A 13,494-nucleotide genomic window follows, 5' to 3' on the forward strand; every position below is an offset into this window, starting at 1 on the left:
GCAGCCTCTCCTCCCTAGACCCCCATGGATTTCCCTGATCCATAGCCACCGGTTTCTCCACGGGAGTAAAGTTAGTCTGAGAATATATGCCAAAGTGCTTGGTTCTCAAAATAATAAGCGCTATTTTGCATTGGCTTAATTTACAAATTATGAAACGCTTTCATCCTGTTTTCTCATTTAAGAGGGAAGGCATTGCAGATAAACTTCTTGAAGTGTTTTAAGACTTCCTCTTTTGGGAAGTGATTTATGGGTATGATTTTAGTGTTTCGGCCAAATGCACATCTTTGTAGAGATTTGAGCTTATTTTCAGACTCAGGTATAACTGTCTAAGCTTGGGCAAGTCACTTCATCTCTAGTACCCTTGACATTTTATCAAATGAGGGTTGTGGACTACATTCTCCGATTCCTTTCAGTTCATAACGTTCTGTCTCCTGCCTCTTTTAATCTTCAATGGCAACCCGATGCTGTCAATTCACTTTGGAATGTCAGTTAGGGTTCCTTGCCAGTTAAGAGATCTAAGCTCTAATTTACCCTTTTCAACTATTTCCCAGACCACACTTATAGCAAAGTTGAGCACAAAAGGCAGTTTCAGCCTGAGGGAGAGGGAATCGTTGATATCTTTGAGTATTTTGAAGTATAAACCTGCACTAACTCTAGCAGTTTCTGACACATTTTTCAACAAGATGTGTGTGGGTTTTTTGTTTTGTTTTGTTATTTTTAGAAACAGGGCGGCTCTCTGTTGCCCAGGCTGGAGTGCAGTGGTGCTGCAATCAATCTATGAAACTATAGACACACACCACCATACCTGCCTAGTTTAGTGTGTGTTTTTGTTTGTTTTTTGTTTGGCCTCAGCAAGATGTGTTTTAAAATTTACTATCTTTCCGGACATGGTGGTTCACACCTGTAATCCCAGCACTTTGGGAGGATGAGATGGGCCAATCACTTGAGGTCAGGAGTTGGAGACCAGCCTGACCAACGTGGCAAAACCCTGTCTTTACTAAAAATACAAAATTCGCTGGGTGTGGTGGCATATGCCTGTAATCCCAGCTACTCGGGAGGCTGAGGCAGGACAATCCCTTGAACCTGGGAGGCTCAAGTCTCCCAGTGAACCAAGATAGTCCTGTTGACCTCCAGTCTGGGCAATAAGAGCGAAATTCTGTCTCAAAAAAAAATTTAGTATCTTGACTTAACATTCCTAAGCTTGCATTCATTAAGGCATTCAATACGTTGGGTGGAAAATTATGGAAATCTTATAGACAAAATAAGTAAGTTCTGTATTTGCATTTGATGACTGTCAGGAGGAAGTTTCCCTCTGGAGCCTACTGAACGATTTTAATAAAAATGTATATGGCCTGGTGTAGTGGCTCACACTTGTAATCCCAGAACTTTGGGAGGCTAAAGCTGGTGGATCACATGAGGTCAGGGGTTCAAGACTAACCTGGCCAATGTGGTGAAACATCATCTATACTAAAAATATAAAAGCTGGGCATGGTGGCTGGTGCCTTTAATCCCAGCTGCTGGGTGGTGGGGGGTTGGTGGCAGAGGTTACATTGAGCCTAGATCATGCCATTTCACTCCAGCCTGGGTGAAAGAGCAAAACTCCATCTCAAAAAAAAAAGTATAGCTGGCTGGGCATAAGTACCCAGTTCTTTGGGAGGCTGAGATAGGCAGATAGCTTGAGCCTGTGAGTTGGAGACCAGCCTGGGTATTATAGTGAGACCTCATCACTACAAAAAATTAAACAGTGAGCATGGCAGAATGGTACACTCCTGTAGTCCCAGCTATTTGGGAGGCTGAAGTAGGAAGAGTTCTTGAGCCCCTGCCCCCCCAAAAAATAAAAATGTGTGGTTAATTTTAATGGCTGTTGTTGAACTGTATGCCACATACCATGTTAAGCACTTTGTGTGGTTTCCTGTTTGAGTCATTCAACAGCCCAATGGGATATGTATTGCTATCCCTGTTTTACAGATGAAAAAACAGAAGCATTAAAATGTTACATAAGTTGAGGTTGCACAATAAATGGCTTGAATGAGAGAGAATTAGAATTGTATTGATTACCTCTTGCTACTGACTATACACCAAGAAAAATTTTTGTAACTGTCACTGGAAATTTAATTGTTTAGACTTTAATTTTTTTTTTATTTTTAGTTTTGTTTGAGGCAGAGTTTCACTCTTGTTGCCCAGGTTAGAATGCAATGGTGCAATCTCAGCTGACTGCAACCTCTGCCTCCCAGGTTCAAGCGATTCGCCTACCTCAGCCTCCTGAATAGCTGGAATTAGAGGCGCCCACCACTACACCCAGCTAATTTTGTATTTTTAGTAGAGATGGGGTTTCACCATGTTGGCCAGGCTGCTCACGAACTCCTGACCTCAGGTGATCCACGCACTTCAGCCTCCCAAAGTGCTGAGATTACAGGCCACTGTGCCAGGCCAGGCATTGTATTTTAAATGACTTCCTGTATTAGACATTATGCTAATGATACTGATTAAAAGTTAATTTCTTCCCATTGTGATGCTCATCTGCCAGATGGAATAAGATATATGTAAGATAACTATCATGCAATGTAAGTGCAAACTGAAGTATGGTTAAAGTCTAGGGAGAGCATAGTGGAAGGGAAAAAGGATTTGGAAATGAGATTGACCTTTCAGCCAAGTGATTGGATTAGATAACTCTTAGGGTTCTTTTTGATCTTTCTGCTGACAGGATGTTTCTCTGTGTTTCAGAAAGTGGTGGAAAGAGAGCTAGATGCTCTTTTGGAACAGCAAAACACCATTGAAAGTAAGATGGTCACTCTCCACCGAATGGGGTGAGTCTGTGCGTCTCAGCAAGAGCTAATGTAAATTCCGGCAGGGTCAATTTGACAAGTTACCATTTTGTTTAACTTTCTGTTATAAACACTAGTTGAGCTTGAAGTATAATAGAGGGTATTATCTCAAGGAAAAGTGAACACCTAAGGGTATTAGTTGGATGGTTCTCAAAGAGTCCTTGGACCAGTAGTACCAGCATCATACCTTGTTAGAAATGCAAATTCTAGATCCCCACTCCAAACTTACCAAATCAGAAACTCTGGGAGTGGGATCCAGGAAGAGGTATTTTTAATAAGCCTATCCAGTGATCCATTGATTCTAATACATAGTCCAAGTTTGAGAACCACCTTATTTTCTTTTTTTTTGAGACGGAGTTTTGCTCTTGTCCCCCAGGCTGGAGCACAGTAGTGAGATCTCGGCTTACTGCAACCTCCGCCTCCCAGGTTCAAGCAATTCTTCTGCCTCACCCTCCCACCCTCCTGAGTAGCAGGGATTACAGGCTCCTGCCACCACACAGCTAATTTTGTATTTTTTAGTAGAGACGGGAATTTACCATGTTGGCCAGGCTGGTCTGGAACTCCTGACCTCAGGTGATCTACCCACCTTGGCCTCCCAAAGTGTTAGAATTATAGGCATGAGCTACCACGCTCAGCAGAGAACCACCATATTAATAAGAATATGTACTGGCCAGGCATGGTGGCTGACACCTGTAATCCAAGCACTTTGGAGGCCAAGGTGGGCAGAACACCTGAGGTCGGGAGTTCAAGACCAGCCTGACCAACATGGTGAAACCCCGTCTTTAAAAAAAAAAAGAGTGTATACTTGTGAGTCGTTAAAATTATTCCTTGGTTGGGTGCAATCCCAGCACTTTGGGAGGCTGAAGCTAGAGGATTACTTTTGACCCTGTCTCAAAAACAAAAAAAATAAAAATAAATAAATTAGCTGGGCATGTTGGTGTACGCCTGTAGTCTTAGCTACTCAGGAGGCTGAGGCAGGAGGATCTCTTGAGCCCAGAAGTTGGAGCTCATGATCATGCTGTGTTGAGATATGATCGTGCCACCATGCCCTAGCCTGGGTGGCAAAGTGAAAAGTTGTTCCTTGATCTCACCATCCTCAAAAAAAAAAGTTGCTCCTTGATCTCACCATCCTCTCAGATAGTACTGGTTAGTGCATCTTATGCTCACTTAGCAATTGAGAGAATTTGTTCTCTAGTTCTTTGGCTATACCTATTTAGGGGTGTCTTTATTGGTTTTAGAAGTTAATTTTGGCCGGGTGCAGTGGCTCATACCTATAATCTCAGCACTTAGGGAGGCCAAGGCAGATGGATCACGAGAAATCAAGACCATCCTGGCCAACATGGTGAAATCCTGTCTCTACTAAAAATACAAAAATTAGCTAGGTGTGTTGGTGCACACCTGTAGTCCCAGCTACTCAGGAGGCTGAGGCAGGAGAATCTCTTGAACCAGGATACAGAGGTTCACTGCACTCCAACTTGTTCACAGAGCCAGACTCCATCTGAAAAAAAAAAATTTTTTTATCAAGTCTAGGTGTGAGTGTACAGTCAAACATTCTTGAGAAAAGTTGAGTGTAGAGCAAAGTAAGCTGAAAGTTACAGGGAGGTATAAAAAAAAGTAGAAGACATGGTGTCCATATGCAAAAAAAAAGTTTCTATCTCTTACCCACTGCCCTGTGGTTATGTGTGTGCTGACAATGTATTTCTCCAGTCCCAACCTGCAGCTAATTGAGGGAGATGCAAAGCAACTGGCTGGAATGATCACCTTTACTTGCAACCTGGCTGAGAATGTGTCCAGCAAAGTTCGTCAGCTTGATCTGGCCAAGGTAATACATGGAGTTTCTTTTTTTACTTGAGACAGGGTCTTGCTCTGTTACCCAGGCTGGAGTGCAGTGGTACAATCACAGCTCACTACTGACCCAACTTTCTGGACTCAAGCAATCCTCCCACCTCAACCTCCTGAGCAGCTAGGACTACAGGCATGCACTACCATGCCCAGCTAGTTTTTATATTTTTTGTACAGATGGGGTTTTGCCATGTTGCCTGGGCTGTTCTTGAACTCCTAGGCTCAAGTTACCCTTCCACCTTGACATCCCTCAAGAAAAAGTTGACTGTAGAGCAAACTAAGCTAAAAGTTACAGGGAGGTATAAAAAAAGTAGAAGACATCGTGTCCATATGCAAAAAAAGTGATGGGATTATATATAGGTATGAGCCACCACACCCCAACATAGTAGCTTCTTTATTTTATTTATTTATTTTTGAGCCTCAGTCTCACTCTGTTGCCAGGCTGGGGTGCAGTGGCGCGATCTCAGCTCACTGTAATCTCTGCCTCCTGAGTTCTAGCAATTCTCCTACCTCAACCTCCTGAGTAGCTGGGACTACAGGCATGTGCCATCATACCCTGCTAATTTTTTTTTAAGATGGTGTTTTGCTCTTGTTGCCCAAGCTGGAGTGTAGTGGCACAATCTCGGCTCACCATAACCTCCGACTCCCAGGTTCAAGTGCTTCTGCTGCCTCCGCCTCTCAAGTAGTTGAGATTACAGGTACACACCACCATGCCCAGCTAATTCTGTATGTTTTATAGGGACGGAAATTTTCCATGTTGGTCAGCTTGCTCTTGCTCTCCTGACCTTAGGTGATCCGCCCACCTCAGCCTCCCAAAGTGCTGGGATTACACATGTGAGCCACCTTGCCTGGCCAATAGATTCTTTATTGCCCTCTACTAACTCAAACATCAAAATGTCCTTACGGCTGGGTGTGGTGATCATACCTATAATCTCATCACTTTAGGAGGCCAAGGCAATAGGAATGCTTGAGCCCAAGAGTGCGAGACCAGCCAAGACAACATAGGAGAACCCTTCTCTACAAAAAATACAAAAACTAGGTGGGCATGGTGGTGCACACCTGTATCCCAACACTTTGTGAGGCCGAGGCAGGCTGATCACTTGAGTACAGGAGTTTGAGACCAGCCTAGGCAACATAGCAAATCCTGTCTCTACTAAAAAATACAAAAAGTAACCAGGTGTGATGATGCACACCTGTAGTCCCAGCTACTTGGGAGGCCAAGGCAGGAGGATCACTTAACCCCAAGAGGCAGAGATTGCAGTAAGCCAAGGTCATGCCACTGTACTCAGTCTGAGGTGCAGAGTGAGACCCTGTCTCGAATTAAAAATAAATAAATAAATGACAGTTTCTATTTAAAAAAAAAAAAGCTACCACATAAAGATTAGAGGAGCACCAGCCAATAGAAATCTAATGTAAGATACCAAAGCCAGATAAAAATATCATGGAAGACTTCAGACCAGTAGCTCTTATGAATATAGACATAAAAATACTCAATAAAACCCTAGCAAAGCAAGTCTAGCAATATATAAAGAAGATTATATACTATGACCAAGTGGAATTTATCCTAGGAATACAAGGTTGATTTAACATCTGAAAATCAATTAAAATTAATGACCAGACAGGCACGGTGGCTCACGCCTGTAATCTCAACACTTTGGGAGGCTGAGGCAGGCGGATCATGAGGTCAGGAGTTCAAGATCAGCCTGACCAATATGGTGAAACCCCATCTCTACTAAAAATACAAAAATTAGCCAGGCGTGGTGGTGCACACCTGTAGTCCCAGCTACTTGGGAGGCTGATACAGGAGAATCATTTGAACCCGGGAGGCAGAAGTTGCAGTGAGCCGAGATCACACCACTGCACTCCAGCCTGGGCAACAGAGCAAGATTTCATCTCAAAAAAAAAAAAAGTAATGGCCAAGACCACAATTACTTTTGTACCAACCTAATAATATACCATATTAATAGAAAAAAGGACAAAAACACATGATCACCTTATAGACTCAGAAGAAAACATTTGACAAAATTCAGTGCCCCTTCACGGTAAAAACACTCAACAAATTTGGCATAGAGAGGAACTTCTCAGCCTTTATATAAATGGCATCTGTGAAAAACCACAGCTGGCCAGGTGTTGTGTCTCATGCCTGTAATCCTAACACCAAAAGACCAAAGCAGTAGGATCTCTTGAGGCCAGAAGTTTGAGACCAAACTGAGCAACACAGTGAAACCCTGTCTCTACAAAAATTAAAAAAAAAACAAAAACCCTCAGCTAACATCATATTTAGTGGTAAAAGATGTGATTCCTCCTAAGATGAGGAACAAGACAAGGGTGCATTCTCTTACCATGTCTCTAGAACAAGCAAGCATGTTTAAAAAAAACTTTAATATGTGAGTTGGTGGCTATATGGTTCTATCCAGGGCATTTAGGTAAAAAAATGAAGTAGGCCAGGTGTGGTGGCTTACTCCTGTATCTCAGTACTTTGGGAGGCTGAGGAGAGAGAATCACTTGAATTCAGGAGTTCAGGACCAGCCTGGGTTTGGGCAACATGGCAAAACCTTGTCTCTACAAAAAATACAAAAATTAGTTGGTTATAGGGATGTGCTCCTGTAATCTCAGGTATTTGGGAGCCTGAAGTGGGAGGATTGCTTGAACCTGGGAGGCAGAGGTTGTAGTTAGCCAAAATTGCACCACTGCACTCCAGCCTGGGCAACAGAGTGAAACCTTGTGTCAAAAAAAAAAAGGTGGGTCTCTGTGGCTCAGACCTGTAATCCCAGCATTTTGAGAAACCAAGGCAGGCAGATTACTTGAGCTCAGGAGTTTGAGAACAGCCTGGGAAACATGGTAAAATCCTGTCTCTACAAAAGAAATACAAGAACTAGCCAGGCATGGTAACACATGACTATAGTCCAGCTACTTGGGAGGCTGAAGTGGGAGGATAACTTAGGCCCAGGAGGCAGAGTTTGCAGTGAGCCATGATTGTGCCACAGCACTCCAGCCTGGGCAACAGAGTGAGACTGAAATAAAGAGAAAATGATTTGAACATGTTATTAAAAATTGTGTGATAACTATCAATAGTCTTGATCATCATCAGTAACAGTTATGTTAACAGTCGTGGTGGTGTTTGTGAGATTGCTCTTGATAGCTTAAAAGGACATATGGTTGACCAGATTCAGCTCCTGAATCTCCCTACCTTCTTGGGAGGTGTTTTTGAAAGAATAGGACATTGTTTCTAAGTACCAAATCTTTTTGCAGAACCGCCTCTATCAGGCCATTCAGAGAGCTGATGACATCTTGGACCTGAAGTTCTGCATGGATGGAGTTCAGACTGCTTTGAGGAATGAAGATTATGAGCAAGCTGCAGCCCACATTCATCGCTACTTGTGCCTCGACAAGTCAGTCATTGAGCTCAGCCGACAGGGCAAAGAGGGTCAGCATCCCAAACTGTTGGTTTTTAGTTTAGTTAAAATCATCTGTAATTTGTAATCTGAAGTAGGCAGACTCGACTAGTAAAAACTTATCAGTTAGTAGGAAGTTTTCTTTTTTTTTTTTGTTTGAGACAGAGTCTTGCTCTTGTCAGGATGGAGTGCACTGGAGCAATCTTGTCTCATTGCAACCTCCGCCTCCTGGGTTCAAGCGATTCTCCTGCCTCAGCCTCTTGAGTAGCTGGGATCAGGCGCACACCACCACATCTAGCTAATGTTTTTTGTATTTGTAGTAGAGACAGAGTTTTATTCTGTTGAACAGACTGGTCTTGAACTCCTGATCTCTGGTGATCCAACTGCCTCGGCCTCCCAAAGAGCTGGGATTACAGGCATGAGCCACCACACCCAGACAGGAAGTTTTTTTATCTGGTGGTAGGCCATACGTAGGTCCTGTACCATCCTGGGGCTGGTTTTGTTACAGTAGTGCCCCTTAAGTGTGATTTCACTTTCTGCCATTTCAGTTACCTGCAACCTCAGTTACTGATCGTCAACCTCAGTCCAAAAATATTAAGGGAAAATTCCAGAAATAAACACCTTACTAGTTTTAAATTGGTTGCTGTTCTGAGTAGTGTGATAAAATCTTGCACCACCCTGTCTGTCTGTTCATCACAAGAAGGGTGAGGACAGTACAGTAAGATACTTTGAGAGGCCACATTTACGCAACTTTTGTCATGGTATATTGTTATAATTATCCTATTTTATTATATATTATTGTAATTAATCTCTTACTATGCCTAATTTACAAATTAAACTTTATTGTTGCCGGGCGCAGTGGCTCACGCCTGTAATCCCAGCACTTTGGGAGGCTGAGGCAGGTGGATCACGAGGTCAAGAGATCGAGACCATCCTGGTCAACATGGTGAAACCCCGTCTCTACTAAAAATACAAAAAAATTAGCTGGGCGCGGTAGTGCGTGCCTGTAATCCCAGCTACTCAGGAGGCTGAGGCAGGAGAATTGCCTGAACCCAGGAGGCGGAGGTTGTGGTGAGCCGAGATCACGCCATTGCACTCCAGCCTGGGTAACAAGAACGAAACTCCGTCTCAAAAAAAAAAAAAACTTTATTGTAGGTATGTACATATAGGAAAAAACATAGTATATATTAGGTTCAGTGTTGTCTGTGGTTTTGGGCATCCATAATGGTCCTGGAAAAGATACCCTACAGATAAGAGGGGACTACTGTATTCCCATTTTATGGAAGAGGAAACTGAATCCAGATCTACTGATTCTCTGGCCAGTGAGTTCTTTGCCCTTGACCATATTGCCTACTTTTTTTTTATTATTCTTCATATTGCCTACTTTTAAAATGAAATTCTTAGCCTGATGTTTTAGATCGTCCATGATCTTTACACGTTCTGTCTTTCCAGCCTTGTTTAATGGTGTTCACGTATGCATCCATTCATTGTGCAAATATTTCTCAAGCTCCTCCATATGCCAGGGAGCATGCTGCTTGCAATACTCTGCAGATATTCTTTTCATCTTTCTGCCTTCTGTTACTTATTTCATTCCCTTTGCCTGGAATGTTTGTTCCACCTGTGCAGGTATCAGAATCCTGCCCATCTTCGAGAGGTGGGATGTCACCTTCTCTAGGAAGCCCTTTCTGATTACTTTAACCAGAATGTGATGTTTGGCACCTTTCTTATGACACTTATTGTTACTGTATTTCATCATCATTATTTGTGCACAAACTTTATTTCTTCTACTTGATCCTAACGTCTATGATGGTATAATCATGGCTGATTCATCTTGTAATTATACATATTGCTAGCACAGCATCTTTCACATAGTAAGTGCTTAATACATATTTGTTGGATGCATAGTATTACACAGACAAAGTGGCATGGACCTGACACAGTACCATTCTTTACTTGAACTTTCATTTTCTGCCCATTGAGCAGGGAGCATGATTGATGCCAACCTGAAATTGCTGCAGGAAGCTGAGCAACGTCTCAAAGCCATTGTAGCAGAGAAGTTTGCCATTGCCACCAAGGAAGGTGATCTGCCCCAGGTGGAGCGCTTCTTCAAGATATTCCCACTGCTGGGTTTACATGAGGAGGGATTAAGCAAGTTCTCAGAATACCTTTGCAAGCAGGTATGGACCCTGATTGCTTTGCAGTATAATTGTGTGACTCTCTGCCTGCAGATTGGGGCACTTGATGGATCCAGTTTCTGTGGATACTTTATCTCTTCAGGATTGACCCCCCTTTCTGCCCTTGCTATGTAGGCTGGCAAGACTGGATGCATGTGTTCATTCAGCACACCCATTGCCAGCCTGCTGTGTACCAGGCATGGCCAAGACATCTGCCAGTGCACTTTCATTTCCAACAGACCAAGTGAAAGCATACGAAATTAAAATGCAAGTTTTCTGACAAGTTGAATCACTCTTTTCAAGCTATCAGTAAGGAACTGACTTCTTTTAAGAGCAATTGGAATTCATGGTTAGTGGTTTTCAATACCAAGCTTGAGTCTCAAAATAAGCCACATTGAGATGAAGGAGGTGACCATATAAGGTTAAATCCTGATAAAGAAACAGACTTCGGTTAAAGTCTCAAGGCTTCCCTATTCTCACCCCTTAGATGGAGAGAAGCAAGTCCAGCAGGCATTTGTGCAGAGGGTTGTTGGGTTTTGATTGATTGATTGATTGATTGATTGATCAAGATCTCATCTTGATCAGGCTGGAGTGCAGTGATACAGTCGCAGCTCATTGCAGCCTCGACCTCCTAGGCTCAAGCAAATTCTCCCGCCTCAGCCTCCCAAGTAGCTGAGACTACAGGTACATGCCACCATGCCCTGCTAATTTTTTTTTTTATAGAAAAGGTCTCACTGTGTTACCCAGGCTGTTCTCAAACTCCTGGCCTCAAGCTGTCTTCCCATCTCAGCCTCCCAAAGTCCTGGACTTACCACCTCACTCAGACATTTTTTAGCTATATGTCTGTGTCTACTCCCCTCTCACCAAAAATTCTCTATCAGACCATTATTCTGCTGTTAAGAAAAATGAGACCATTCCCTAAGTGCTGATGTATTTTATTTTTTAACATGTGGCTTGTTAAACAGGGTACAAAACAATATGTTGTCATTCCTGTTTAAAATGAGGGAGTTAGTAATCAAGATATATTTGTATAAGCATAGGGTTTATTTTAGAAGGTTTAATAATGGTCACCTCTGAAGAAAATTGGGAAATTAAGAGACACAGGTTAGAGGAAGAACCACTTTTCACTGAACATTCCTTTGTTCCTTTTGAATGTTTAAGTGTGCGTTTTACTCATTCTAAAAAATTAATTAAAAACAAAATACAACAGCTCTATGGTACTTTTTTTTTAATCAGTATACTTTGCCACCTGGGACCTAGAAATGGCTTCTACCTTTAATCCAGTCAAAATCCCTTCTGCAGTAGCCAGGTTTTGTCCTGCTTGACAAACCACTGTTAATGATAACATGCCAAACATAATGGCTCATGCCTGTAATTCCAACACTTTGGGAGGCTGAGGCAAGAGGATTACTTGAAATCAGGAGTTCAAGACCAGCCTGGGCAACATAGAAAAAACCTATCTCTACAGAAATTTTTTAAAAATTAGCCTGGCATGATGGCTCTTGCATGTAGTTCCAGCTACTCAGGAGGCTGAGGTGAGATGATCAAGGCCACAGTCAACTATGACTTTGGCTCCCTTGTACTCCAGCCTGAGCAACAGAGTGAGACCCTGTCTTACTTTTAAAAATGATAGAAAGCTACACTTTGAGAAGATTGTTGAAACTGGGGACTCTCTCCCTTGGCTAATGGCAGTCCGTATTTTCCATGAGGAGGAAATAATGAAAGAAGAGCTACCACCATGCCCATGTTCCTTGTCCTGCCTGAGGCTCAGACAGCCCATTGTCCCTCAAGGGAGTTTTCTCTCTGCTGCCTGGGCTTCCAAACATCAAGAGAAATGTAAAAAGAAAAAAGAAAGCCAATGGGAGGCCTTTTTGGAAAACTGAGACATACGTGGTGTGAGGCTGGCCTTTCTGAGAAATGTTTGTGAGTTTTCCCCTGTTTTAGGTGGCCAGTAAAGCTGAGGAGAATCTGCTCTTGGTGCTGGGGACAGACATGAGTGATCGGAGAGCTGCAGTCATCTTTGCAGATACACTTACTCTTCTGTTTGAAGGTGAGCCTCTTCTCCACTCTAGAGAGACTAGAGACATTTCTGTATGACACCTGCATCCTAGCCTTTCTCACCCTTCTAGCCTGATTACTTTAATTTAATCGTGTAGTTTGCTGTGTTTTAATTGGTTGGATAATTAAATAACTTCCAGATTCAGTGCCTTATTAACAATGATTAGAGTATATCCAGTATTCTGATCCGGCCTAATCCTCAAGCCCCAAACTCTGTAAGAATAAATTTAATCCTAAAATAAATTGCTGGAAAGCAAGTAATGCTGATTTCCAAAGATGCTGCTGTAGAAAACAGTATCAATGTAACTTACCAAATTCCTGCTGGTGTACCAAGCACTGTGCATATTTAACATATTTGCTTAGCAACCCCTAGCATTGATTAGGCCTGTTTGTATTCGTATCAGAAAGTGTAGTGGCCAAAAGGATTGCACTAGACCCTTCTTTAGTCTCAGATGGGAGCAAGTTATAAGAAGAATACTTGGAATACAACCCTTTTGCTTCCTCCCTTGTAGGGATTGCTCGCATTGTGGAGACCCACCAACCAATAGTGGAGACCTATTATGGGCCAGGGAGACTCTATACCCTGATCAAATATCTGCAGGTGGAATGTGACAGACAGGTGGAGAAGGTGGTAGACAAGTTCATCAAACAAAGGGACTACCATCAGCAGGTGAGCAGGGGTGGTTTGGTAGCAGTTTTAGCCAGGAACACTGTGTAGGATAAATTGGAGGGGAAAAAATGAAAAAAGGTGCAAACGAGAAAAATAAATGCTGAGTGCAGACTGGCCTGCATCTTGGCCATTGTCAGCTTAATTTGGACTTGAGGTATTGTTGAGTTGATGGTGGCCTCAGTTCAAGACTGAGAAGGAAATAAAAGGGGCGTCCTGAAAGGAAAACAACAGAAGTGGTAGACCAATTCTCTATCACAAAATGTGCACCATTGCCCTCTGGTGCTATAATGACAATTCTATTACTTCAGGTGGTATTAAATGTCCAAATAATTGTCTCCAATTTCCCCTTCATTCCTTAGATGTTAAAGATAATGTTTGCATTTTCAGAACTTTATTTTTTCCTTCCTTTGAGCAGAGAAAGTAAAAGTAGGACATAAAAATAGGAGTGGCCTCATACAATTGTATTTCTAGAATTCCAGACTAGGAGACTAGACAGTCATCCATTGGAACACCAATAGTATGACTTTTAA

General features: G+C 42.5%; 1 protein-coding gene across 1 annotated transcript in view; it reads left to right on the forward strand.

Moving 5' to 3' along the window:
- Positions 1-13,494, forward strand: part of COG4 (component of oligomeric golgi complex 4) — a 35,491-nt gene that overhangs the window by 396 nt on the left and 21,601 nt on the right. The window contains exons 2-7 of the mRNA XM_008986188.5: positions 2,725-2,807; positions 4,533-4,647; positions 7,920-8,094; positions 10,046-10,239; positions 12,181-12,286; positions 12,807-12,964. Of these exons, the coding sequence (XP_008984436.2) occupies positions 2,725-2,807; positions 4,533-4,647; positions 7,920-8,094; positions 10,046-10,239; positions 12,181-12,286; positions 12,807-12,964 (831 nt within the window). The remainder of the gene's footprint in view (positions 1-2,724; positions 2,808-4,532; positions 4,648-7,919; positions 8,095-10,045; positions 10,240-12,180; positions 12,287-12,806; positions 12,965-13,494) is intronic.

This window comes from Callithrix jacchus, chromosome 20, assembly GCF_049354715.1.
Source record: "Callithrix jacchus isolate 240 chromosome 20, calJac240_pri, whole genome shotgun sequence".
NCBI lineage: Eukaryota > Metazoa > Chordata > Mammalia > Primates > Cebidae > Callithrix > Callithrix jacchus.